Source organism: Symphodus melops, assembly GCF_947650265.1.
Source record: "Symphodus melops genome assembly, contig: scaffold_255, whole genome shotgun sequence".
Classification (NCBI taxonomy): domain Eukaryota; kingdom Metazoa; phylum Chordata; class Actinopteri; order Labriformes; family Labridae; genus Symphodus; species Symphodus melops.
In genome coordinates, this window is record NW_027636729.1 from 7,501 (window position 1) to 35,000 (window position 27,500).

Below are 27,500 nucleotides of genomic sequence, written 5' to 3' on the forward strand. Positions count from 1 at the left end.
AGGTTGAACAATGTAAATGCAGCAACTCACAAAGCACCAGAGACTTCATCCTGAGAATGACGTGCAGGTCGGGTTCGAGTCCGGGCCACCAGCTACACTGGGCACTAACCACTGGTGTCCCAAACTGGATCTGACAACATGACAGATAAGATCTGAGCCCTGATGTGAATGAACCTCAGTCTGTTTCATGCAGCTGGACAGCCTGCAGGGTAGATTAAAGATCCATCCTCAGCTCACACCTCCTCCCTGACTTCTTCTTACCCATGTTCTTGGAGTAAACGGGCACCAGCACATTAACCAGCCGCTCAGCTGCCAGCAGGCCCACACACAGCAGCACCAGGCCCTGCAGAGCTGCAGAACCTTTGGGCCAGACGTACGGCAGCAACAGTCTCACCTTCCTCCCGAAGCCTCCCCACGCAGGAGGGGAGGGGGGGGGGCAGGGAGAGGGGGGGCGCTGGAAAGGAGAGAGAGGAGGTTAACAGAAAAGGAGAGTGATACCTGCTTACAGCCTGAGAGCAGCAGGGGGCGCTGAAGGGTCACAAACCTAAAGCAAAGCAGTGTGTGTGCGTGTGTGTGTGTGTGTGTGTGTGTGTGTGTGTGTGTGTGTGTGTGTGTGTGTGTGTGTGTGTGTGTGTGTGTGTGTGCACATTTTGTAAGGACATGAGGAGAGAGCTGTCAGGACACACACACGTTCACGATGAACGCTGGTTTGAACTGATCAAAGACTCGAATCACCACAGGACAGGAAGCAACAAGAAACACTGAGGCAAGAACTTCAAAATAAAACAGGAAACAATAAGTAAACATGAAAACGTGACAAAATGTCCGTGACGGATTCCAACCTCAAACAACACGGAGACCACGAAGAAGACAAAGTGAGTCAGGACTGTTATTACTGAACAATCGTTTTCTGTCTTTGTTTCAGTAAAGTTCTTCAAACTACTTAAAGACAGAATGTGCGACTGTTTGATCCAGTAGATGGCGCCCTCCATGGCGCCCTCCATGGCGCCCTCGAGCTCTGACTCCCCCATTAAAGATTTAAAAACAGAAACTCACCTCGCTACAACTTCCTCCTCTCTTCATCCTCACGCCAGACATTCAGCTCCACTCCACTGTGACAACCTGCAGAGCGGGGACAAGCCCCCCCCCCCCCCCCCCCCACACACACACACACACACACACACACACCCTTCTGTTGTGTTTTCAGCTTTGAGTTTAAAGTAGCTGTGGTCAGCTTTTTGCTTTGACCTGAGAGCAGGGCAGTGTGTGTGTGTGTGTGTGTGTGTGTGTGTGTGTGTGTGTGTGTGTGTGTGTGTGTGTGTGTGTGTGTGTGTGTGTGTGTGACAGTGTGCTTCATGATGGTTCCTTTCCATCATTTGTTCAGTCTTAAGTTATTATTTTAACTTGTTACAGACGTGATGAAAACGCCATCTTCTACTTTATAATCAAACATTATATTTTTATAATCAGTTCCTGATAGGAGTGAAAATGCCCCCTGCTGGCACGTGGTGGTTGGTGTTTGCTTGGTGCTTGGTGTGTCAGCGAGGGGTTAATATATATAAAACAGGAGTCAGAGGATGTATTCATACATTTGACAAATTTAATATAAAAAGAAGTTTAAACTGAGCGAGACAGGATTACATGTCATTTCTTCTCTTTACACACAAACTGTTCTTTGTGAGTCTCTTCCCCCCTCCCGACAGTTTCCCCCCTCCCGACAGTTTCCCCCCTCCCGACAGTTTCCCCCCTCCTGACAGTTTCCCCCCTCCCGACAGTTTCCCCCCTCCTGACAGTTTCCCCCCTCCCGACAGTTTCCCCCCTCCTGACAGTTTCCCCCCTCCCGACAGTTTCCCCCCTCCCGACAGTTTCACACGTTTAAACCACAGAAACAAGCAGGTGTGTTCTTGACTTCACAGGCTGGACGCTGCTCGGACGCTCTTTTTTATAACTTCATGGTTCAAATCTAAACGTTGAAACTGCCGCTCTGCCTTCTTCTTTATTACGGTATTTTTCTGATTCGTGCAGCGTTTCATTCAGCGGCGTGTTCGTTCACACATTCAGAATCAAGGAGAGAAAGTCGAACGTTTACGACGTCTTGTTCCTGCTCACAGAGAAGAGTCAGCTTCTCTGGATGAGCCGCGTGTGGCTAACACCCTGCAGGACAGTTCAACAGTAAATGCTTTGAGGGGGGGGGACGGAGGACGGGGGGGGGGGGGGGGGAGACGGGGGTCCAGGGACGCAGCAGGAACCTCTAACATTCAAACCGTCTCTCTGCAGCTCGTCATCGAGGCGACTCGAGTTAGACGACTTCCTGCAGACGCTAACGCTAACGCTAATCACGAGGCAACGATGGCACCGCTAACGATACAAGCTAACGTTACGTCTCAGTTTGTTCTGAATAATATCTGCAGGGATGTTCACGCCTCGCTCGCCCACTCTCTCTCTCGTCGTATCAAACAGACTGCTGTGTGAACGAGTGATGTAAAGACGTCCACACGTCACTGACCGGCTGACAGAGTGAAACCAGGCGAGCGTGGCGCTCTGTGGACGGGTGGATTTAAGACGAGCGCTGTGAAAGCATGGCGGTGCGAGCGGAGGACACATTCTACATGGAAATTACATTCATGAGTAGAAGCAGGACATGAGAGCGACTCGTCCGTCCGAGTCAGAGAGTCGATGAGCAGCCACATTTTACACGAATGACCTCCGACCACGACGGCGGTGGCAGGTGGAGTTCAGTCTCCATGGTAACACCGAACGTCTCTAAAGCATCCCTGGTGGATGGACATGCAGGTTTTCCCTGATTATTCTAAGTCTTTGTAAACTATCTAAGTTCTTGTAAACAGTGATCGGACAGATCCGACAGGACGGGTTTCAGTCGGCGCCTCTTCAGCGCTCCTTGAAGGTCCAGGAGTCCATCAGTGTTTGAGTCTTTCTTTAAGCGTCCACCAGAGTCCAACCACAGCTTGTTGTTTTTTCAGTTTCTTCCTCGATGTGATGCCAAGACCTCCAGAAGTTCACCAACAAGTCCAGCAGCCGGACCCAGGGGGGGCGTTCACAGACCTGCTCTGCCTCAGGCCCCCCTTTAAACACACACACTCTGTCCTGGAATAAATAAGCATTCAAATAAATTAAAGACTTCACACACAGCATGGCGTCAGTCTGTGGTCGGGGGACGGAGACCAGCTGGTCTCTTAAGTGCTCTGATCAGAAATCATTTCCCCGGATCCTCAGCAGGACTTCAGGACTTCAGGACTTCAGGACGTGCAGTGAGCAGAACATCTGCTGCTTTCAACCAAAATCCTCCCCGAGCTTTCCTTCCACATCTCGCCGCTGAAGCCTGACTCACGTCGACACGTGCAACAAATTAAGATCGAGAATTTTTCTCATCTCTCGGAGTTTCACGCTAATTGAAAGCCGACAGCATAATCACAGATCAATCAGCCTTAACCCCCTGAAAGCTGCCTCTAAGAGACAACCGGCTGGAGACAGGACACGAAGAGCTCCAAGCCGTCTGCTGAAATTCTTGGTTTCATATCGGGGAACTATGGCGTGATTTGCAGAGCACGCCGTTTAGCGCCCTCTGCAGACTCAACTTATTTAGGCCACGCCTCCTTCCTGCCACTGGAAAAATAAGCGTTATAAATATAAATAAATAGGTTCATGTTTGCTCACAGTGAGTTTGTTCTAAATGCTTCTGGTCTGTCTTTGGGTTCTGAGATGAGTCAGCTGTTAAATACACAGGTTTGTTCTAAGTGATGCAAAGGGGGCGTGGCTAAAGCAGAGATTCTGGGTCTCTCTGAGAAATAAGATGAAATAAATGCTTGACAGATGTTGGTCATGGAGGCCGTGGCGTCTGTGCTCGTGGTCACAGCGTGTTCCCCATGCTGCTGCTCACCAGCCCTTTGATATTAGTGATGGGTCGAACGTCGTGCAGCTGTTTCCTCCTGTCGATGAACGTGGCCAAACGTGTCGTATCCAGGGGCGTCTTGGAGTACTCCCCTCCGTGGGCGCCCCCCCTACCCACCCACGGGTGCTGCAAACAGGACGAGGCGCTCGGCCTCTTCCTGGGATCCTGCTGCAGCGCCGACGACACGAAGTCCCTCGCCGCCTGACTGACGTTGCTGAAGTACTCGTCCGGGAAACAGAAGTCCAGGCGGCAGATGTTGACGCAGGTTTCCTCCGGAGATTCGTCCAGGAACGGCGAGACGCCGCTGAGCATCACGTAGGCCAGCACGCCGACGCTCCACACGTCTGTGGCGACTGAGACCGGCGTCCCACGGATGAGCTCGGGGGCGGCGAACTCCGGGTTCCCAAGCAGGAGGTGGACATAACGACGGTGAGCGGACAGCTGGACGGCGTCACCGAGGTCGATGAGCTTGACGCTCGGGGTCGGCGTGTGGAGGTCGACCATGATGTTCTCCGGCTGCAGGAAGAAGGTCACAAACAGACGAAGAAGATTTTACATCACTGACACAAAAATGTAAAGACTCCAAACGCTCATTTGAAACGCAGCAACAAAGAGTTGCATGTGGGGGCGCTGTTAGCTTAGCTGTTAGCTTAGCTGTTAGCTTCGTGGTTAGTGACTGAGGACTCCAGTGCCCCCCCTCAGGGGAGCAGATGTCTCCTCCTACCTTCAGATCCAGGTGTGCCACTCTGCAGGTGTGAAGGTGCTGCAGGGCCTCCAGTGTCTCCTTGATGAAGAACGCCACCTTCTCCTCCATCAGCTCATCGTGGGCGACGAGGTAATCGAGCAAACGTCCGTCTTCCAGCCTGACAAGCGCAGAAGATTCAGAAGTGTTTGAGTCCCGGTCATCAGCATCACAACACGACTATGAAACTGTGTCAAGCACACTCACAGCTCCAGGATCAGCATCAGCGAGGTGGGGGACTCAAACGTGTCCAACAGCGCCACCAGCTGGTGATTCTGTACATGAAGGAGGACGTCTGCCTCATGAGCCACCTGCTCCTTCTTCTGCATCTTCTTACTCACAAACTTCACGGCGACCTGAAACAGAAATGAAAGAATTCATACATTTCTAAACCGACGCACCGAACAGGAAGAAGAAAAACATTAAAAAAAGGAAGTGTCACCTCTTTCTTTGTTGACTTGTTGAGACATTTTCTCACCACAGAAAAGCGCCCCCTGGTGGGCAGACAGAGAGACAACAGTCAACAGCTGGAATGAAAATGTAAAGAGGAAGATTTGATGGTTGAGGGTTTACCTGCCGATCTCACAGAGCTCAGTGAACGACGACTCAAAGTTTTCCTTCCACTGGATCCCTGTTCCATCGAACCCCGAGTCTGCACAGGAGAGAGCAGCTGTAACACTGTGTGTGTGTGTGTGTGTGTGTGTGTGTGTGTGTGTGTGTGTGTGTGCGCGCACAGACGTACTGCTGCTGGACAGGGTGACCATGTTGGAGGCCTCGGATGGTGGGCCGACCCCCCAGCGGTTGGAGGCTCGGACTCTGAACTGGTAGTGACCTCCGGGGATCAGCGTGTCGATCTGCACGCACTCCTCTCTGCTGCTCGCCACCTGCTGCCAAACCAGTGAGTCTGAGGAGGCGAGGAGCGAACGTTTAACCATCGGCAGCTTTTTACATGGAACACGCACACACACACACACACACACACACACACACACACACACACACACACACACACACACACACACACACACACACACACACACACACACACACACACACACACACACACACACACACCTTCCTGTCTGTACTCCACGGTGTAGCTGCTGACTGTACAGTGAGCCGAGGAAGCCGGAGGCGGCCAGTGGATCATCACCGCCGTGCTGCTCGCCTCCTGGGCCACCGGCCTCCCAGGGGCTGCTGGGATACCTTGAGAAGGGAAAGACAACAGTATTCCTTCACGCCGGTCTTTCACTGTCACTGTGAAAACGATGCTGGTTTTAATCCACGTGGTACCTTGCACTTTGATGGAGGCGGAGGAGGAGGCCGAGCCGTGGTCGTTCACGGCGACGCAGGTGTAGATCCCCGTATCCTGAGGCATGAGGTTACAGATCTTCAACAAGATATCGCCCGTGTCCCTGAGGAGACGAGGACGCAGTGAGGACACAGACAGAGGGAGGGGATGAAGGGCGTTGGGAACACGTGCAGTGTGCGTTACCTGATGTCGATGGTGAAGCGGCTGTTGCTGGTCACTGGGTTCTGGTCGGGACCCTTCAGGGTGACCGAGGGTTTGGGTCGTCCACAGACTTTACAGCAGAGAACCACCGTCTCCCCGAACGCACAGACCACATCGGACAGAGGGACGAGGAACTCTGGAGCCACTGCACACAGGAAAGAGGCTTTTTGAATGGGTGTGTATGTGACTTCCTGCTGCAGCCAGCCTCTAGTGGACACTCCAGGAACTGCAGGATGTTACACTTCAGCAGCAGCTTCTTTTTAACACCTGAGGCTGCTGCCTGCTCCAAATACAGCTGAGCGAGCTGGAGCCTTTTCACTGCATGAGCCAAGACTCCACCTTGTGTTCAGTGTGGGTATTACACTCACACACATTCAGTGCTGAGCTGCGTTTAAACTGAACTTAAACTGTTTTTGATGATTTGTGACGTATAGATCCATTTAATTAATTAATTAATATTATTTTTTCACGTGTTTCATCAGTTTGTCCTTCTTGAATGGTTTTCTTCAGTTTGAAGTTTGATGATTATGAAGACATTATGCAGATTTATTAGGATATAAAACATGTCTGAACCTCCGTGTTAATTGTCTTCAGATAAAAACATGCCGTCTTTCTTACCTTCCTGGATGAAGTTTGGGTTGAGAAGCTGGAAAACAGACGAGGTGAAGTTAAGAAACCTTCATGGTGAAATATTTAAAAACAGAAACCAGGATTGTTGCAACATCAGGGTTCACTGGACCGGACCGGACCGCTTTGTCAAACGGGATTATAAAGCATGCGTACCTCCATGCCCGACTTTGGGTCGAGGTCGTCGTCACAGTCTGACTCGTCTGACGTGTGAACCTCCTGATGAACACGAGCGGAGAGAACAGGTTCAGGATTTTATAAAGGGAGGACGGGGAGCGGGGCGAGCAAGAGGGAGAGAGGGAGACAAAGGACATGAGACAGAACGACGGGGACAGAAATGAGGCGGCAGAGGGAGAAGGATGGCGTTGGGATTTGGGAGAAATAAAAGTAAATCTGAGAACTTCAGGGTCCACATTCACATCCTGAGATTCAGAGAAAGATCACTGGAGGCATCTTTCAGGGGTTCGGTCTGATTTCCTCTGTTATGATTGGACGTTGTCATTTCCACCTCTGACCTAGCGCTTTGCATTGTGGGTAACAGTACAAAGTCACAGTTTCTCACCTCGAGTCCACCCGGGCGTCTGAAGGACTAAGAACTTTCATGTTCCTCACTTTGAGGAAGTCGTCTGGTGTTTGAGGGAGTTTTGTGACTGCGCCCCCTGGAGGGCGTTTTGTGAATGCGCCCCCTGGAGGGCGTTTTGTGAATGCGCCCCCTGGAGGGCGTTTTGTGACTGCGCCCCCTGGAGGGCGTTAAAGAGGAACGAGTGTTTGAGTAATACTCACCTGAGAGACGAGTTCACTCTGGATTAATAACTTAAACTCTCACATCTATGTTTCCTCGCTCGTTCTTTGTTTTTGTCCGTCTGAGGCAGCTTGGCCGACACGCCGCCTTTTAACGAGCGGCCAATCACTGCTGTCATCAAGTCCATAAAGAGGAGCATTGAAGAGCGATACCTCCAGCAGCTGCTGCGTTCAGGTGCTGCTCGGGTGGTCCAAGTTTCCGAGCTGGGTTTCAGTGTGTCGAAATGTTTTCAACAACAGAAAACAGCGTGTGACGAAGCAGAGCTCATCAGGTTATTAATTAGATCTCATGTTTACGTTAACAGCTGTAGAAGTTTTTCTTTTACTCTGACATAAAGACACATGAAGGTCAGCGAAGGTCAGCGTCGCTTCACTGACTCCAAAACACCGTTAAGCAGGATGTGAGGACTCAGCCGTCTGAGCAGGACTGAAGACTGAAGACGGCGTTTGGACTCTTTTCCGTAAAGCTCCGACACGTTTTAAGATCGATCAGGGCTTCAAAGTAGTGAGGAAATAGTCGAGTCTGCGCTCACGTGTTGAGTCTGCTCTCACATGTTGAGTCTGCGCTCTCACGTGTTGAGTCTGCGCTCTCACGTGTTGAGTCTGCGCTCACGTGTTGAGTCTGCGCTCACGTGTTGAGTCTGCGCTCTCACGTGTTGAGTCTGCGCGCTCACGTGTTGAGTCTGCGCTCTCACGTGTTGAGTCTGCGCTCACGTGTTGAGTCTGCGCTCTCACGTGTTGAGTCTGCGCGCTCACGTGTTGAGTCTGCGCTCTCACGTGTTGAGTCTGCGCGCTCACGTGTTGAGTCTGCGCTCACGTGTTGAGTCTGCGCTCACGTGTTGAGTCTGCGCTCACGTGTTGAGTCTGCGCGCTCACGTGTTGAGTCTGCGCTCACGTGTTGAGTCTGCGCTCTCACGTGTTGAGTCTGCGCTCTCACGTGTTGAGTCTGCGCGCTCACGTGTTGAGTCTGCGCTCACGTGTTGAGTCTGCGCTCACGTGTCGAGTCTGCGCTCACGTGTCGAGTCTGCGCTCACGTGTCGAGTCTGCGCTCTCACGTGTTGAGTCTGCGCGCTCACGTGTTGAGTCTGCGCTCTCACGTGTTGAGTCTGCGCTCACGTGTTGAGTCTGCGCTCACGTGTTGAGTCTGCTCTCACGTGTTGAGTCTGCGCTCTCACGTGTTGAGTCTGCGCTCACGTGTTGAGTCTGCGCTCACGTGTTGAGTCTGCGCTCACGTGTTGAGTCTGCGCTCACGTGTTGAGTCTGCTCTCACGTGTTGAGTCTGCGCTCACGTGTTGAGTCTGCTCTCACGTGTTGAGTCTGCGCTCACGTGTTGAGTCTGCTCTCACGTGTTGAGTCTGCGCTCACGTGTTGAGTCTGCGCTCTCACGTGTTGAGTCTGCGCTCACGTGTTGAGTCTGCGCTCACGTGTTGAGTCTGCGCTCTCACGTGTTGAGTCTGCTCTCACGTGTTGAGTCTGCGCTCACGTGTTGAGTCTGCGCTCACGTGTTGAGTCTGCTCTCAGATGTTGAGTCTGCGCTCTCACGTGTTGAGTCTGCGCTCTCACGTGTTGAGTCTGCGCTCACGTGTTGAGTCTGCGCTCACGTGTTGAGTCTGCTCTCACGTGTTGAGTCTGCGCTCTCACGTGTTGAGTCTGCGCTCACGTGTTGAGTCTGCGCTCACGTGTTGAGTCTGCGCTCACGTGTTGAGTCTGCTCTCACGTGTTGAGTCTGCGCTCACGTGTTGAGTCTGCGCTCACGTGTTGAGTCTGCGCTCTCACGCGTTGAGTCTGCGCTCTCACGTGTTGAGTCTGCGCTCTCACGCGTTGAGTCTGCGCTCTCACGTGTCGAGTCTGCGCTCACGTGTTGAGTCTGCGCTCACGTGTTGAGTCTGCGCTCTCACGTGTTGAGTCTGCGCTCACGTGTCGAGTCTGCTCTCACGTGTTGAGTCTGCGCTCTCACGTGTCGAGTCTGCGCTCACGTGTTGAGTCTGCGCTCTCACGTGTTGAGTCTGCGCGCTCACGTGTTGAGTCTGCGCTCTCACGTGTTGAGTCTGCGCTCACGTGTTGAGTCTGCGCTCTCACGCGTTGAGTCTGCGCTCTCACGTGTTGAGTCTGCGCTCTCACGTGTTGAGTCTGCGCTCTCACGTGTTGAGTCTGCGCTCACGTGTTGAGTCTGCGCTCTCACGCGTTGAGTCTGCGCTCTCACGTGTTGAGTCTGCGCTCTCGTGTTGAGTCTGCTCTCACGTGTTGAGTCTGCGCTCACGTGTCGAGTCTGCGCTCACGTGTTGAGTCTGCGCTCTCACGTGTTGAGTCTGCGCTCTCGTGTTGAGTCTGCGCTCTCACGTGTTGAGTCTGCGCTCTCACGTGTTGAGTCTGCTCTCACGTGTTGAGTCTGCTCTCACGTGTTGAGTCTGCGCTCTCACGTGTTGAGTCTGCGCTCACGTGTTGAGTCTGCTCTCACGTGTTGAGTCTGCGCTCACGTGTTGAGTCTGCGCTCACGTGTTGAGTCTGCTCTCACGTGTTGAGTCTGCGCTCACGTGTTGAGTCTGCGCTCACGTGTTGAGTCTGCGCTCACGTGTTGAGTCTGCGCTCACGTGTTGAGTCTGCTCTCACGTGTTGAGTCTGCTCTCACGTGTTGAGTCTGCGCGCTCACGTGTTGAGTCTGCGCTCACGTGTTGAGTCTGTGCTCACGTGTTGAGTCTGCGCTCTCACGTGTTGAGTCTGCGCTCTCACGTGTTGAGTCTGCGCTCTCACGTGTTGAGTCTGCTCTCACGTGTTGAGTCTGCTCTCACGTGTTGAGTCTGTGCTCACGTGTTGAGTCTGCGCTCTCACGTGTTGAGTCTGCGCTCTCACGTGTTGAGTCTGCGCTCTCACGTGTTGAGTCTGCTCTCACGTGTTGAGTCTGCGCTCACGTGTTGAGTCTGCGCTCACGTGTTGAGTCTGCGCTCTCACGCGTTGAGTCTGCGCTCACGTGTTGAGTCTGCGCTCACGTGTTGAGTCTGCTCTCACGTGTTGAGTCTGCGCTCTCACGCGTTGAGTCTGCGCTCACGTGTTGAGTCTGCGCTCTCGTGTTGAGTCTGCGCTCACGTGTTGAGTCTGCGCTCTCACGTGTTGAGTCTGCGCTCTCACGTGTTGAGTCTGCGCTCTCACGTGTTGAGTCTGCGCTCTCATGCGTTGAGTCTGCGCTCACGTGTTGAGTCTGCGCTCTCACGTGTTGAGTCTGCGCTCTCATGCGTCCAAACTTTGTTAGTCAGTGATGTTAAATATGCAAAGACGAGGTTTTAGTTACTTGGACAGAAAACAGAGAAATCAAAACCAGGACTGGACTCTACTTCTACTCGTGCACAAAGAGGGAGAAATAAAACACAACGCAAAACACAAAAAGAAACTTTATTGTTGAAAACATTTGAGGCTGTGGAGGTTTCAGTCACACTTCCAGAAGTCGTCTTTCGTGGTTCTCAACCTTCTATTATCATCGATTTTGTCCTCGTTTGAGACGTCTTGTTCCGTTTGGACAATGACACTTTTACGCCTGCAGTTAGCATGCAAGCTAGCTTTACAGTGACCTGCGTTAAGTGAATTTACACCGGCCAATGAAAATGAGTCTACAGAAGAACGAGGACACTTCAGGATCTGCAGACTGTTTCATGATCTCAAACTGGACTACGCCGCTGCTCGCTCCGACGCCAGTCAATGATGGCTAGCTTGATAGTTACCGGCTGTTAGCAAAGCTAGCTACCTCAGCAGGCTACTGTCACTGTTAGCATGTTAGCAGTAATCTGACGAGCCATTACAGTGTGCTAATTAGCTGTTAGCTCCAATAACGGGACAGCTGTTCCTTTCTAAGAGTCACTGCTGTCCGTTAACCGGGAACATGAATACTAAATATGCTGCCGCTGAGCTCGTCAGCAGAGGTCAAAGGTCGCGTCTGATGCAGGTTAAGAACCACTGATGGAGACCAACACAGCTGTGTGTTTGAAGGTGTGCACACATGCTCCCACACACAGGGTTAAGGTGAAACTAAAAACGGGGCGGAGGGCAGGTGAGGGGTTTCTGCACACACATACAACATCGCCGTCGAACGCCGTCGGCCTGCTTTACTCACTTTGCCCTTCACACGGGTGGCGGGGGAGGAGAGGGTAGGAGGGGGCGTGGTTTCTTTGGGCTTACGAAGGAGGCCGTTCTCTTGACCTCGGACTCCCAGTGAGGAGAAGTCCCTGGCTTCAGCGCGCTTCCTGGCACGCAGTGTGTTCCACGATAGAGACTTCCTGTACGGTACAGGAACAAGAAACATCAACCAGCCAATCAGAGAGAAGATCACGGTCCAGGTTAGTCTGGCTGCAGGGCCAACGGGGTTGACCTCATGAAGACGCTTCTCAAGTTATCAAGTGGTTGGAATGTAACACACACACACACACACACACACACACACACACACACACACACACACACACACACACACACACACACACACACACACACACACACACACACACACACACACACACACACACACACACACGGAGTGTGAAGTCTGAAGCTTCAGTGGAGTTTCAAACCGTTGTTAGTAAAACTTAAAATCAAAATCGAGGTCAAAAGAAAAGTCAGACAGAAACCACACGGGCAGACTCCTTCTTCTGACTTTAGAGCCCGGGTCCACAGATGGCGTGATTCGTTCCCCGGCGGCGCCCGTTTAAAATACTAAACATTTAATTGAAGACGCTCAGTGTCAGCCGCTCTCACACGTAGAACAGCCACTTCTCCCTCACCAACCAATCAGAGCGGAGAAGGGGCGGGAGGTCTTTTGGAGGGTGTGGAGCTGCTGCTGATGTCAGGACATGGTCACTTTGGTAACCTAGCAACGGTGAGCACTGTGAGAGGCACTGTGACACGGAGGTCGTCTGTGGACATGGCGTGGTGTTGAAGCACGTTGACACACACACACACACACACACACACACACACACACACACACACACACACACACACACACACACACACACACACACACACACACACACACACACACACACACACACACACACACACACACACACACACACACACACACACACACACACACACACACACGGCTCAGCTTCACGTTTCCTGTTGTAGTTTATTTACAAATATTAAAAACTACAAACCGTTAATCATCCTAACGCAGAACAGAACAACTTGACCTTCACGCCGCTTTGCTAACTCATGCTCAAGTCCAAAAAGGATTTATTTTACATATTTAAAATACATTTAAAATCATTGTGGTTACCGTAGCAACAGTACAACGCTGATCGCTGCCATCATATGCGACATATTGCACAGCCTGACTTCATATTTTCTCTTGTCTTAAATAGTGCAAAAAGGAGGTTTTTTTTTTTTTTTTTTTTAAACAGGAATGTTCTAGAAAAATTAACTTTGTACAGTGAACTGCTGACAGAACAAAACAACACGAGGGAACCAAACAAAATCATAACAAGGCAGAAAAAACAACAACAGGAAGTGGAAAAAACAAACGTCTATCTCCAGATTGCCACAGACAACAAAATCAATCTTCTCCAGAGCGGAGAAAGGGGCGGAGTCCACCTGAACGCCCCAGGTGAGTTTCTTTCTCTCCAAAAAAAAAAGATTAAAAAAACAAAAACAACAAAAACAAGCAGGGTGTTAGGAACTGAAATAATCTGGTTTTAGCTCCACATGACAGTTCAGCTACATGATTCTCTATTCAGTTTATTTCTGTGTGTGTGTGTGTGTGTGTGTGTGTGTGTGTGTGTGTGTGTGTGTGTGTCCATTGTGTCGTTGCCACCGAGTAGTGAAGTGGCGTTGGCTCAGAATTCAAACCGTCACTGCAGCAGCTTCATGGACGCTAAAGTTTGTTACCTTTTTTTTTTTTTTTTTTTTTTTACGTCCAAGACGACAAAATCAGGAATCTAAACTTAGACAACAAAAAAAAAAAAAAAAGTCTCCTGTAAGGTCCATCAGTCTTTAAAGGGAGGAGGAGGGAAGGGAGGGAGGAGTTAGGAGAGGCAGTGAGGAGCCGGGGAGGGGATTCAAAAAACAAAAGTAGAGCTTTGACACCTCATCTCTCTCATCCAATCCGAGGGCTCGTTTCATCCCAACAGGAAGTGCGTCTGTCTGCAGGTAATGGGGGGGGACTTACTTGATGTTGTGTGCATCAGACACCGCCGCTGAGAAAGACGTAGCAGAAGAAGAGTCTTTTATGGACTTTGTGGGCGGGCCTAAGATGCATCCCGGCACCCAGCCCTCGGCGGCAGGCGATTGGCTGTCGGCCGGTCGGTAAACGAGGTACATGTTCTGCTGATTGGTGGCCAGGATCTGCACGGTCTCTCCCTGACTGACGCAGATCTCGTTCTCTTTGAGCGCCGAGTAGTCCTGAGTGACCATCATGGTGGAGGAGACGCCGTTACAGCCGCCGTCACGGTCCTGAGGAGGAGACGAGAGGAGGAGGAGGATGAGGACTGGGTTTAAGGGGGTCCACGTGGGTCGGATCAAAGTCCGGCTGCTGGCTGTGATGTCTGGAGCTTCATGTGAGGACAGAGTGTGTGTGTGTGTGTGAGGACAGTGTGTGTGTGTGTGAGGACAGTGTGTGTGTGTGTGAGGACAGTGTGTGTGTGTGAGGACAGAGTGTGTGTGAGGACAGAGTGTGTGTGAGGACAGTGTGTGTGTGAGGACAGTGTGTGTGTGTGAGGACAGAGTGTGTGTGAGGACAGTGTGTGTGTGTGAGGACAGAGTGTGTGTGTGAGGACAGAGTGTGTGTGAGGACAGAGTGTGTGTGAGGACAGTGTGTGTGTGAGGACAGAGTGTGTGTGAGGACAGAGTGTGTGTGAGGACAGTGTGTGTGTGTGAGGACAGAGTGTGTGTGTGAGGACAGAGTGTGTGTGAGGACAGAGTGTGTGTGAGGACAGTGTGTGTGTGAGGACAGAGTGTGTGTGAGGACAGAGTGTGTGTGAGGACAGAGTGTGTGTGAGGACAGTGTGTGTGTGTGAGGACAGAGTGTGTGTGAGGACAGAGTGTGTGTGTGAGGACAGAGTGTGTGTGAGGACAGTGTGTGTGTGTGAGGACAGAGTGTGTGTGAGGACAGTGTGTGTGTGAGGACAGAGTGTGTGTGTGTGTGAGGACAGTGTGTGTGTGTGAGGACAGAGTGTGTGTGTGAGGACAGAGTGTGTGTGAGGACAGAGTGTGTGTGTGAGGACAGAGTGTGTGTGTGTGAGGACAGTGTGTGTGTGTGAGGACAGAGTGTGTGTGAGGACAGCGTGTGTGTGTGAGGACAGAGTGTGTGTGTGTGAGGACAGTGTGTGTGTGTGTGAGGACAGAGTGTGTGTGTGAGGACAGAGTGTGTGTGTGAGGACAGAGTGTGTGTGTGAGGACAGAGTGTGTGTGAGGACAGTGTGTGTGTGTGAGGACAGGAGGACTCAGCGTGTCCTGTTTTAAAGTAGGACAGATAACAGCCTGACTCATATATTTAGAAACCCTCACAGTGCTGCTGCTACACCTGCAGTAGCCCACATTTTTCACCTTTCTTTCAGGGACAGGTTACCCCCCCCCCAGGCCCCGCCCCCCCAGGCCCCGCCCCCCCACTGCAGGACGAGCTGCGTCACACAAACAGAAACTCACCCTGGAGTCGAAACATGACGTGCCCCCGTTAGAGGCCGACATTTTCATCTGACTCCTCCCCCTCTCTGAGTCTTTGTCTCCAAGGCCGACAGCTGAAGAAGGCCGGCTGTGAGACGCCGCCGCCGCCGCCGTCCGGTTCCCTGAAGTCGAGCGGTTCCTGGTCAGAGAGGACGAGCTGCCGGCTCCGCCCTTTTCCTTCTGGTACTCGATGGGCGACTGCAGAGCTAAAAATCACACACAGTGTTTTCATGTTCGTGTGTGTGTGTGTGTGTGTGTGTGTGTGTGAGTGTGTGAGTGTCTCTGTGTGTGTGTGTGCGTGTGTGTGTGTGTGTGTGTGAGTGTCTCTGTGTGTGTGTGTGTGCGTGTGTGTGTGTGTGTGAGTGTCTCTGTGTGTGTGTGTGTGTGTGTGTGTGTGTGTGTGAGTGTCTCTGTGTGTGTGTGTGTGCGTGTGTGCGTGTGTGTGTGTGTGTGTGTGAGTGTCTCTGTGTGTGTGTGTGTGCGTGTGTGCGTGTGTGTGTGTGAGTGTCTCTGTGTGTGTGCGTGTGTGTGCGTGTGTGTGCGTGTGTGTGTCTGTGCGTGTCTGTGCGTGTGTGTGCGTGTGTGTGTGTGTGTGTGTGTGTGTGTGTGTGTGTGTGTGTGTGTGTGTGTGTGTGTGAGTGTGTGTGTGTGTGTGAGTGTCTCTGTGCGTGTGTGTGCGTGTGTGTGCGTGTGTGTGTCTCTGTCTGTGCGTGTGTGTGCGTGTGTGCGTGTGTGTGTGTGTGTGTGAGTGTCTCTGTGTGTGTGTGTGTGTGTGTGTGTGTGTGTGTGTGTGTGTGTGTGTGTGTGTGTGCGTGTGTGTGTCTTTGCGTGTCTGTGTGTCTCTGTCTGTGCGTGTGTGTGCGTGTGTGTGCGTGAGTGTCTCTGTGCGTGTGTGTGTCTCTGTCTGTGCGTGTGTGTGTGTGTGTGCGTGTGTGTGTCTCTGTCTGTGCGTGTGTGTGTGTGTGTGTGTGTGAGTGTCTCTGTGCGTGTGTGTGCGTGTGTGTGTCTCTGTCTGTGCGTGTGTGTGCGTGTGTGCGCTCACCAGACAGGAAGTTGCTCTGAGCGTCCAGGACTTCCTGGATGTGTCGGACCCAGACTTGTTTGATGTCGACGTTTGCGGCCTGCAGGGTGAAACGCTCCGACGAGCCGCGACACGACAACACAAACTTACACGGGTCGTTGTCCACGCTGTCCTCCAGGCCCAGGTAGGACACCTGCGGGACAGAATCATGATGAGAACCTGAAGCTGGACCCGGACAGAACATGAAGAAGCAGAGCGTCTGAAGGGGGGGGGGGGGGGGGGGGGTCTGGGCGAGCGGCGGCGGGGAGCGAGCGTGCTCATGCTTCACCTTGATGCTCTTCTTGAACTGGTACCCCGGCGTGGACGAGCCCTTCCGGAGCAGCTCGCTGAAGATGACGATCTGCTCGAAGAGGAAAACTCGCCGCTCCTTGGAGCGCGACAGGACGCCGGCGTCCTGCTCGGTCACAAAGAAGGTCTCCTGCTGCAGCAGTTTGCCCTGACTGGTGAGTTTCCCCTGCAGAGACATCAGGCCGTCAACACGCCGTCAACACGCTGTCAACACGCCGTCAACACGCCACCATCACATGACAGCAGGCGGAATCAAAGAGAGCTGTACCTCGTATCCCTGCAGACGACCCAGATTCATCATGTCGTTGCACAGTTTAGGGACCTGAGACATCAAACCCACGGCTTTCTGTGACACACACACACCACAGAACCTTTAACACTCAAACAACATACATGAACATGTGAACATGTGAACATGTGAACGTCTGAACACGAGGAAACAAACACGTCAGTGTGTACCTCGATTTGTTCACAGTCGATTCCCGCCTTTAAGCTGAACTTCAGGAAGTCCTGCAGAGAGACACCACGTATCAACAAACACTGATGTCACTGTGGCTCAAAAGCACTTCGTCAGCGCCACGGCTGTCTGAGGCGTTAGCTCAGGATGCTGTATCGCAGACACTGTGTGTGACTTCCTGTCAGAGAGGCGTGTGCGTGCAGCGAGGAGAACTCACCTTGAGGAGCAGCTGGTACTTTGTGATCCTCTGGATGGGTTTGATGAGGAAGTCGCTGAGGGACAGTCTGGACTGGATGTCCTGCTGGATCCCCTGATGACCAACACGAGAGGCGTCAATCACACATGATTCACACGGAGCAAAGCTCGCCCCACGCCATCGCATCACGCCATCGCATCAGAGATCATACGACAGATTCAGTTACACAAAGAATCCAAACATCACTTACGTCGAAATACGTGTCGTATTCTGCTACGATGAACTCTGACTTGGGTTTATTCTGACAGTAAATCACGTACATGTGCAGCCGTCTTTCCTGTAACACACACACACACACACACGGTGAGCACTAGCATCACTGCAGGTCAATCATCAGCACACTTTTATACTCACGTGTTTTATGAAGAGCTCGGGCAGGTGCTCGTGGTCGTCCAGACATTTCTCCAGCTCGCCAACAAAAAAACTGCCGGAGACAAAGAGAGTGAAGACGTGAGTTCAACCAACGAGCGGCACTGACTTCCTGCACAAACACATCCAGGACTTACTCTCGGTGCCAGTCGTAGATCTGATGAATGTTTCCAAAGACGATCTTGTCTTTTCCTTTCATGTCATCAGGGACGCCCTTCTCTTCGATCTTCTTCATGAAGCCCTGCAGGGTCAGAACAACAGGTCATTCTGAGACATGAAGGACACCTGCAGCAGCCACTATGTCCTCCTTCAACTTTAGATTCTGCTCCTGAATGCTCTGGATCTGATTGGACCAGAGAAGGTAGGCGGGGCTTTGAAGGCCGTTTTGGACGCCCCTGGGTTTGCCAGATATGAGAGCAGTTATCAGGTGAACAGGTGTTGCAGCGATGGAAGCGGGCAGTGGAACTGCTTCAGATAGAAGTGATTGTACCCGAGCTAAAAAGCCTCTGCATGTTTCTAATAAGCTCCAGCAGCAGAAAGCTGCTCAAACTAGGATCAATGTTGGAGATGAAACATGGAGAGAGGTTAGAACGCAGAAAGCTTTACAGACCCATGCAGAGCTGGCTAAACACTGAAGCTACAGTGTCCAACACATGCAGAGCTGGCTGAACACTGAAGCTACAGTGTCCACCACATGCTGAGCTGGCTAAACACTGAAGCTACAGTGTCCACCACATGCAGAGCTGGCTAAACACTGATGCTACAGTGTCCACCACATGCAGAGCTGGCTAAACACTGAAGCTACAGTGTCCAACACATGCAGAGCTGGCTAAACACTGAAGCTACAGTGTCCACCACATGCTGAGCTGGCTAAACACTGAAGCTACAGTGTCCAACACATGCAGAGCTGGCTAAACACTGAAGCTACAGTGTCCACCACATGCTGAGCTGGCTAAACACTGAAGCTACAGTGTCCACCACATGTAGAGCTGGCTAAACACTGAAGCTACAGTGTCCACCACATGCAGAGCTGGCTAAACACTGATGCTACAGTGTCCACCACATGCAGAGCTGGCTAAACACTGAAGCTACAGTGTCCAACACATGCAGAGCTGGCTAAACACTGAAGCTACAGTGTCCACCACATGCTGAGCTGGCTAAACACTGAAGCTACAGTGTCCAACACATGCAGAGCTGGCTAAACACTGAAGCTACAGTGTCCACCACATGCAGAGCTGGCTAAACACTGATGCTACAGTGTCCACCACATGCAGAGCTGGCTAAACACTGAAGCTACAGTGTCCAACACATGCAGAGCTGGCTAAACACTGAAGCTACAGTGTCCACCACATGCTGAGCTGGCTAAACACTGAAGCTACAGTGTCCAACACATGCAGAGCTGGCTAAACACTGAAGCTACAGTGTCCACCACATGCTGAGCTGGCTAAACACTGAAGCTACAGTGTCCACCACATGTAGAGCTGGCTAAACACTGAAGCTACAGTGTCTCTACATGCAGAGCTGGCTAAACACTGAAGCTACAGTGTCCACCACATGCAGAGCTGGCTAAACACTGACGCTACAGTGTCCACCACATGCAGAGCTGGCTAAACACTGAAGCTACAGTGTCCACCACATGCTGACCTGTGTGAGAGGAGGGGGCGGAGCCAAACAGTTCTCTGTGATGATTAGAGTTTAGACTGCAGTGCTCATTTTAAACACTAGGGGGCAGAGCTACACTTTGTTGAGTTCCTCCAGGTGTCTCACCTCAACCACGATGCCGAGGTCTTTGACGTAGTCCTTCTCCGTCTGAATCAGCTCGTTCAAAACAAACCTGCAGAAATCAAAGGAGTCTCTGTCACGTGTCTTTCTTTAAAGGACACGTGACAGACGGCTGCTGGTTCTCCTCACACCACTCACATGCGTCCTCTCATCGCCTTGGCTCTCTGCTCCAGTTCTGGGTTTCGTGGCTGGACCGGGGTGGTTTGCTCCGGTGGAGAGAGAGAGGAGAAGCCGGGGTACGCTCCTGGTTCCAGAGTCTGGAGGAGAGGGACGAGCGAGGAGACCAGAGTCACATCAATTGAAAAAAGCAGACGCAGGAGGACGGAGAAACGATGTCAGAGAGCAGCAGCTCTGCAGACTGATGGACAGCCCGTGAACGAGCCGACAGACACGCCGCTCTGAGACGTCCTGAACATGCACTCACCATCTTAGTTTTAACCAGTTTTTCTATGGCGCTAACCAGCTCGGCAGCGCTAGGCCCCTCGGAGGAAGACTGCAGGGACGAAGACTGAGGAAGAGGAGGAGGAGGAAGAGGAGGACGGAAGCATGTTAAAAAAGATTCCAAGAGAGCGAGAGAGAAGAGTTAGACTGATAGAGAGTTAGTGAGCGAGCAGAGCGCGGCAGCACACGGGCGAGCTAACAGAAAAACACGCTTCATAATTTTCAATTCAAAGATAGGACGTATGGGGGCACTGGTGGTGCAAACACAGTGCAAGCTTTCAGAATAAAAGCCTAATACCTTTTATTTTGAAAAGCTAAACAATGGAACTTTAAAGATGTCGTGGCCTGACGTTGCTGGTTCTCACCTTGTCTTCCTGAGATGCTGAGGGGTCTTTGATGATCTCCATGGGGGGAGGCAGGGGGGTGTGAGCCTCCTCGTCCGGCTCCTCCTCGCCGCCGCTCTGCATCCCCGGGGACGTTTTGGAAAGGAGGTTTCCGTCCTTACTGAGGACTCGCTGAAGGAGACGGGAGAAGAAGAAGCTGATTGGTTCAGAGGAGGTCGTGACTCATCCGTATGTGCTGACTGAGCGCGTGCAGAGAGTCCACCTGCTGATGAAGGTCATTCAAGGTCGCTGCTTACCTCACTGATGATGTCCTCCTGCAGGTCGGGCTGCCCGAGGTCGATGCTCCTCCTGCTCTCTTCTCTCCCTGACCCGGGTCCTGTCAATCAAACACAGAGACACTCTGAGCCTGTCTTCATGTCCGACAGCGGTGAAGCTGTGAGAGGACGTCTGATTCACTGAGAACACTTTTTGAATAAAGCCTTGGCTAAGCGTGTTCCTGTTTGTCTCACCGCTCTTCTTCTGCTTGCTGTTGGGGAGTTTCTTGACCGAGCTGCCGTGACTGAGCCGGCGAACCGGACTGGTGAGCCATTTCCTCAGCGTGTTTCCGGAGCGTTTGGGACCAGGAGAGCTGGAATGCAGCGAGCTGAGGGACGGCTGCGGCTGAAGGTTCGCCACTGACTCCGTCTTCCCATCAGAGCCGACGACGGGATAGTTTTCTGTAAGAGAAGGACAAGAAGTTAGGAGGACGGTGACGTTCACATTCAGTCAAAGAACACCACTGGTCCAGGTACTAAAGACGCTTGTCGGCATAAGAGATAAAGGCCGATGCAGAGGCTTCTTGTGATTGGTCAGAACAGAGAGAAGAATGTCAGAGGAGAGAAAACGCTTTGAAGGAGGAGGAGACATCACAGATGGATCAGAACTGATCCCTTTGAATCAGAAGCTGGTGTTTGACTTTCAGCTCTGTAAATCCAGACGAGTGTTTCTAACCATGAAACAGCTGTTTCGCCGTGTTCAAGAGAAAACAGAGCGCCGTTTGATTTGACTGTTCAAGCAAACGGAGACACATTTGAATGAGTTTAAAGACAAACCAGGAAGTACGTGTTATCACACAGATGTGGACTGATACGCTCCGATAATATCACAGGGTTTATGACTATTGTGTGTGTGTGTGTGTGTGTGTGTGTGTGTGTAAAAGTGGGAGAGAGGGCACGTGGTCATGTGTCAGGGGTGTGGTGGATCAGCTGCACTCAAAAACAGCTGGGAGCTATTGGCTGTGGCGGCTGTTGAGTGTGTGTGTGTGTGTGTGTGTGTGTGTGTGTGTGTAAATGAAAGGTTAAAAGGCGAACAGTACCTCCTGAAGTGTTGCTGATTTACTATTTTTTAGCTCCATTGTTTTGTTGTGCACACACTTCGTCTCTTAGCAAAATAAAAGCACATGATAGTCTGTTATTTGTGGGGAAAATAAAGTCCCAATCACATGTCAGACAGACGTCAGAAGAAGTGTTCAGGATGAATTTAAGGCGTGAAGATTTGGTGAGAGAGAGAGATTAAAGCAGGAAGTGCTGAAGGACACCCAGAGACGGCGGATTAGTCCTTTAGCGTTTTGTTTTGCTCTCGAGATGTTTTAAAAGGTTTGCTTCATGATTCCTAATCGTGCACTTTTAGGATTCTCTCATCCTGACTTCCATCTTTTCCCAACTTAACCGCCAACAGTTATCAGCATCCAACGCTTTGAATCTAAAAGTTCAGTTTCTGCAGCTCGTCCTCAAACGGCTGTTTTCATTTCCAGTTGTCTTTGTGCTTGGTGCTGTTTCTGTCTGACTGTGTAACCTTTGTCCTGAGGTGAACAGACTCAGCTTCATGTCAGCAGCACGTTGATGGTTAATGAGTGAGTATCAGCGGTTGTTATCAGAGCGCGGAGATAAAACCGTTCAAAACAGCAGCCAAGGTCGCAGCGTGACTGAAGCTGCTTCTTTTATTCTGTGAATAAAATAATTGAGGACTTCGTGGTTAATTATTTAATAAACTTTATGTTCATGTTTGCACCAGGGATACGTGACTCTGTCAGCCCCGTGTCAACCTGCTGTTTTTTCCAGGCGGTACAGACAAGGAGCGAGGAGGATGAGGGTACGAGACATGACTGGGGGATGGAATAGAAACGAATGCCTTTATCGTTTATTGATTATTTAGCTTCACCTTAAAGTGCACACAGCTGAAAGAAAACAGAAGAAGAACATAAAACAGTAACTCTAGTTAAGATGGCTGTGTACGGGTAGCAGCACAAATCATGAAGAGATATAAAGTATTGGGGATTATCAAACATTTGGAAAAGAGCGCCGGTGACATCACAGCGCCTTTCTGAAAGTCAACTTGAGTGTTTGGGGAAGAAGAGAGGCGGTGCTGTGGGTGACTTCCTGTCCGGCTCCACCTGCTCGGAGGTAAACAGACACCTTAGAGATCTGCTGCAGAGGACTCCAGACTGTCGGAGCTGAGACGAACACACGCTGACCGTGCTAACGTGACGGAGCTGAGACGAACACACGCTGACCGTGCTAACGTGACAGAGCTGAGACGAACACACGCTGACCGTGCTAACGTGACGGAGCTGAGACGAACACACGCCGACCGTGCTTACGTGACAGAGCTGAGACGAACACACGCTGACCGTGCTAACGTGACAGAGCTGAGACAAACACGCTGACCGTGCTAACGTGACGGAGCTGAGACGAACACACGCTGACCGTGCTAACGTGACGGAGCTGAGACGAACACACGCCGACCGTGCTTACGTGACAGAGCTGAGACGAACACACGCTGACCGTGCTAACGTGACAGAGCTGAGACAAACACGCTGACCGTGCTAACGTGACAGAGCTGAGACGAACACACGCTGACCGTGCTAACGTGACAGAGCTGAGACGAACACACGCTGACCGTGCTAACGTGACAGAGCTGAGACGAACACACGCTGACCGTGCTAACGTGACGGAGCTGAGACGAACACACGCTGACCGTGCTAACGTGACAGAGCTGAGACGAACACACGCTGACCGTGCTAACGTGACAGAGCTGAGACGAACACACGCTGACCGTGCAAACGTGACGGAGCTGAGACGAACACACGCTGACCGTGCTAACGTGACGGAGCTGAGATGAACACACGCTGACCGTGCTAACGTGACGGAGCTGAGACGAACACACACTGACCGTGCTAACGTGACGGAGCTGAGACGAACACACGCTGACCGTGCTAACATGACAGAGCTGAGACAAACACGCTGACCGTGCTAACGTGACGGAGCTGAGACGAACACGCCGACCGTGCTAACGTGACGGAGCTGAGACGAACACACGCCGACCGTGCTAACGTGACGGAGCTGAGACGAACACACGCTGACCGTGCTAACGTGACGGAGCTGAGACACACACACGCTGACCGTGCTAACGTGACGGAGCTGAGACGAACACACTGACCGTGCTAACGTGACGGAGCTGAGACGAACACACGCTGACCGTGCTAACGTGACGGAGCTGAGACGAACACACACTGACCGTGCTAACGTGACGGAGCTGAGACGAACACACGCTGACCGTGCTAACGTGACAGAGCTGAGACGAACACACTGACCGTGCTAACGTGACGGAGCTGAGACGAACACACGCTGACCGTGCTAACGTGACAGAGCTGAGACGAACACACACTGACCGTGCTAACGTGACAGAGCTGAGACGAACACGCTGACCGTGCTAACGTGACGGAGCTGAGACACACACACGCTGACCGTGCTAACGTGACGGAGCTGAGACGAACACGCCGACCGTGCTAACGTGACGGAGCTGAGACGAACACACGCCGACCGTGCTAACGTGACGGAGCTGAGACGAACACACGCTGACCGTGCTAACGTGACGGAGCTGAGACACACACACGCTGACCGTGCTAACGTGACGGAGCTGAGACGAACACACTGACCGTGCTAACGTGACGGAGCTGAGACGAACACACGCTGACCGTGCTAACGTGACGGAGCTGAGACGAACACACACTGACCGTGCTAACGTGACGGAGATGAGACGAACACACGCTGACCGTGCTAACGTGACAGAGCTGAGACGAACACACTGACCGTGCTAACGTGACGGAGCTGAGACGAACACACGCTGACCGTGCTAACGTGACAGAGCTGAGACGAACACACACTGACCGTGCTAACGTGACAGAGCTGAGACGAACACGCTGACCGTGCTAACGTGACGGAGCTGAGACACACACACGCTGACCGTGCTAACGTGACGGAGCTGAGACGAACACACACTGACCGTGCTAACGTGACGGAGCTGAGACGAACACACGCTGACCGTGCTAACGTGACGGAGCTGAGACGAACACACGCTGACCGTGCTAACGTGACAGAGCTGAGACGAACACACTGACCGTGCTAACGTGACGGAGCTGAGACGAACACAAGCTGACCGTGCTAACATGACGGAGCTGAGACGAACACACACTGACCGTGCTAACGTGACGGAGCTGAGACGAACACGCTGACCGTGCTAACGTGACGGAGCTGAGAGGAACACATACTGACCGTGCTAACGTGACAGAGCTGAGACGAACACGCTGACCGTGCTAACGTGACAGAGCTGAGACGAACACACGCCGACCGTGCTAACGTGACGGAGCTGAGACACACACACGCTGACCGTGCTAACGTGACGGAGCTGAGACGAACACACACTGACCGTGCTAACGTGACGGAGCTGAGACGAACACACGCTGACCGTGCTAACGTGACGGAGCTGAGACGAACACACGCTGACCGTGCTAACGTGACGGAGCTGAGAGGCACCAGTCACGCATCTGGTGGACTTTAAGGGTGAGTTTTTTTTAACCGCCAGCTGGAGGAAAGATGGAAGGTCGGGTCGACACGGCATGTTGGCAACTCGAGAAACATTAAAGTTTAGATCAACAGGATCCAGGAGAACAAGCTGCAGGAAGAGAGGCGTCACCTGCACAGCCCGAGACGTCACAGACGTGAAGAGAACTACCTGAGTTCATGTTTTTATGAAGAGGAGGAGAAGCCCGCCCGCCGTCCTTCGTGACACGCACGTTACGACCTTCTATTTCTTGTTTTTAAACGACACAAACTAAAGCGCCTGGATCTCCGTCATTGTCATGTGCAGCCGAGTAAACCAACACTGACGTCTCTCCCTGAAGAGCTTTTCAGCACACTTAGTCAAGTGATGATGTCACAGCTCGCTTGTTTGAGAGCTTTCAGCACGGTTAATGTAAGAGAAGTCTCTGCAGCTCACTGAACACACACACACACACACACACACACACACCTGAGTGATACGATGACTCCTTTAAAGAAACATGAAGGAGCAGAAACGGCGTGATGAGGTGAGCTGCTCGAAGCCGACTGCTGAACACAACGATCATTCTCCGCATATGTGCTGTCGGCCATCATTCATCATTTTCAGAAATTTTACAGCTGGACTTAATGCAAATAAGACGTGCACATGAAGAAGTGTGCACAGGAGCGAGAGCAGAGAGCATGCTGGGTAAAAGTGAAGAGTGTGTCCTCCAGAGTCCAGCAGTGTGACGCTGACAGAAAAGTCAGGTGAACACTAACAAGGAGGCTTTTGTTCTGCAGCCGACAGAAAGACAGACGGTCTACTGTTAAAATCCCCATCACTCACTATCTTTAATAACACACACACACGCAGGCACACACACATGTATGCACACACACACACACACACACACACACACACACACACACACACACACACACACACACACACACACACACACACACACACACACACACACAGTAGATACCAAACAGAACAGGCTTTTTGTCTCGCTCTCTCTTCTCCGTCTCACCCAGTTTCATTCTGTAATTATACAACACACACACACACACACACACACACACACACACACACACTTCTATGAATGGCTGTATTGACAACAGAGTATTAAACTTCACACACAGACACTCGTATCAGCGGTAAGTATGATTCTCCATGTTCCACCACAGTTTATTCTCTTACTTTTCCACACGTGTAAAAGTTTGCGTGCCATCCTCTCGCCATTATTTGCATTTTTAAAAAAGTCCCCGTTACCCTGACGACAGCATGTTGTAGAATATAAAGACTGCACTCCCATCGCAGCGACACCTGCTGGTTTGAGCTGGTAACTGCAGCTGTTAAAGCTCAGGATGGAGCCGATTATCGAGAGAGAGAGAGAGAGAGAGAGAGAGAGAGAAGCAGGTACCGTCAGAGGACAGGACGCATGCTAACTCCACTCATCAGGCTTTTTATGTCAATGACAGGAAGAGACAGTAATCTGGGTTGATCACATTCCTCTCATACCTCTCTCTCTCTCCCTGTCTCTCTCTCTCTCTTTCTTGCTCTCTCTCCCTCGCTCACTCTCTCCCGCCCCCCCGGTCGTGTTAGCTTTAAAATGGAATCAAAGGTTCAAGCTTGAAACTATCTGACGGTCTTTAGAGAAGTCCACTCTGTCAGATCTCCAGCCTGACCTCCACGTGACCTCAATCAGAGTTTAGCTGAGAACTCTTTGAATCCATCTGACTTCACCCACACGCAGCCTGAGCTGCTGTGTCCACTGTGAGGACAATCAGCCGTCTCACTCGTCAGACTGAGCAGACGTCCCTCATCATTAAATGATCAGTCTGATTCACTGCAGGTCAGATGAGGATGAACTCATCCCAGCTGAGGAAGCGGCGAGATGAAGACTAATGCTAACGTCCATTATCTGTGCAGGGAGTGTGTGAGCCTCAGGGTCAGAGCCGCTTCCTGCTCTTCTCCAGGTTTAATGGCTAATGAAAGGGACCAAAGATCCCTGCACAGCCCACATTATCCCGCCGGTCACAGTGGGAGGAAGTGCCTGAGTGTGTGTGTGTGAGTGTGTGTGTGTGTGTGTGTGTCTTCCCCTCCTCCGCTCTGCAGAGTCCTCAGAGTGCCGTCGCTCACAGAAAGTGCAGACGTGTTCGTCCACTTTCTGAACATGCAGACGCATGCTGCGGGAAACCAGTCAAACCAGCACAGCTGCAACCATCATGCAACCGTCATCCAATCAGAGATCTTAAATCCATCCCGAGCGTTCACCTCCAAGGGTCATTCCTGAGAAACTCCATATTTCACATAACTCAGTGAAACCAGTTGGACTGCATGTCACAGACGCTCCTGATGTGACCTTCATCAGCGGCG

The 27,500-nt window shown here is 51.7% G+C and overlaps 2 protein-coding genes across 3 annotated transcripts in view; both read right to left on the reverse strand.

The window, feature by feature from the left end:
* The window catches only part of LOC306819133 (ATP-binding cassette sub-family B member 6-like), a gene marked incomplete at both ends in the record, with an annotated part of 8,501 nt that extends 7,497 nt beyond the window's left edge, over positions 1 to 1,004 (reverse strand). The window contains 2 exons of the mRNA XM_079372896.1: positions 262 to 454; positions 843 to 1,004. Of these exons, the coding sequence (XP_079229022.1) occupies positions 262 to 454; positions 843 to 1,004 (355 nt within the window). The remainder of the gene's footprint in view (positions 1 to 261; positions 455 to 842) is intronic.
* Positions 1,005 to 1,853: 849 nt separating this feature from the next.
* LOC306819132 (kalirin-like) overlaps positions 1,854 to 27,500 on the reverse strand; it is a 26,592-nt gene continuing 945 nt past the window's right edge. Inside the window, exons 2-29 of one of the 2 annotated variants that reach the window (XM_079372894.1) lie at positions 20,768 to 20,974; positions 20,555 to 20,634; positions 20,280 to 20,429; positions 19,898 to 19,981; positions 19,612 to 19,730; positions 19,459 to 19,525; positions 17,829 to 17,932; positions 17,677 to 17,746; positions 17,513 to 17,599; positions 17,284 to 17,376; positions 17,069 to 17,119; positions 16,878 to 16,955; positions 16,590 to 16,775; positions 16,283 to 16,454; positions 15,223 to 15,446; positions 13,748 to 14,031; positions 11,696 to 11,858; positions 6,949 to 7,011; positions 6,784 to 6,811; positions 6,148 to 6,310; positions 5,946 to 6,067; positions 5,727 to 5,858; positions 5,395 to 5,556; positions 5,226 to 5,304; positions 5,095 to 5,146; positions 4,860 to 5,008; positions 4,635 to 4,773; positions 1,854 to 4,426 (exon numbers count right to left, since the gene is read on the reverse strand). In XM_079372894.1, the coding sequence (XP_079229020.1) occupies positions 3,869 to 4,426; positions 4,635 to 4,773; positions 4,860 to 5,008; positions 5,095 to 5,146; positions 5,226 to 5,304; positions 5,395 to 5,556; positions 5,727 to 5,858; positions 5,946 to 6,067; positions 6,148 to 6,310; positions 6,784 to 6,811; positions 6,949 to 7,011; positions 11,696 to 11,858; positions 13,748 to 14,031; positions 15,223 to 15,446; positions 16,283 to 16,454; positions 16,590 to 16,775; positions 16,878 to 16,955; positions 17,069 to 17,119; positions 17,284 to 17,376; positions 17,513 to 17,599; positions 17,677 to 17,746; positions 17,829 to 17,932; positions 19,459 to 19,525; positions 19,612 to 19,730; positions 19,898 to 19,981; positions 20,280 to 20,429; positions 20,555 to 20,634; positions 20,768 to 20,974 (3,866 nt within the window). In that variant the 3' untranslated portion in view covers positions 1,854 to 3,868. The remainder of the gene's footprint in view (positions 4,427 to 4,634; positions 4,774 to 4,859; positions 5,009 to 5,094; positions 5,147 to 5,225; positions 5,305 to 5,394; positions 5,557 to 5,726; positions 5,859 to 5,945; positions 6,068 to 6,147; positions 6,311 to 6,783; positions 6,812 to 6,948; positions 7,012 to 11,695; positions 11,859 to 13,747; positions 14,032 to 15,222; positions 15,447 to 16,282; positions 16,455 to 16,589; positions 16,776 to 16,877; positions 16,956 to 17,068; positions 17,120 to 17,283; positions 17,377 to 17,512; positions 17,600 to 17,676; positions 17,747 to 17,828; positions 17,933 to 19,458; positions 19,526 to 19,611; positions 19,731 to 19,897; positions 19,982 to 20,279; positions 20,430 to 20,554; positions 20,635 to 20,767; positions 20,975 to 27,500) is intronic. The other variant, XM_079372895.1, reaches the window with a different exon arrangement.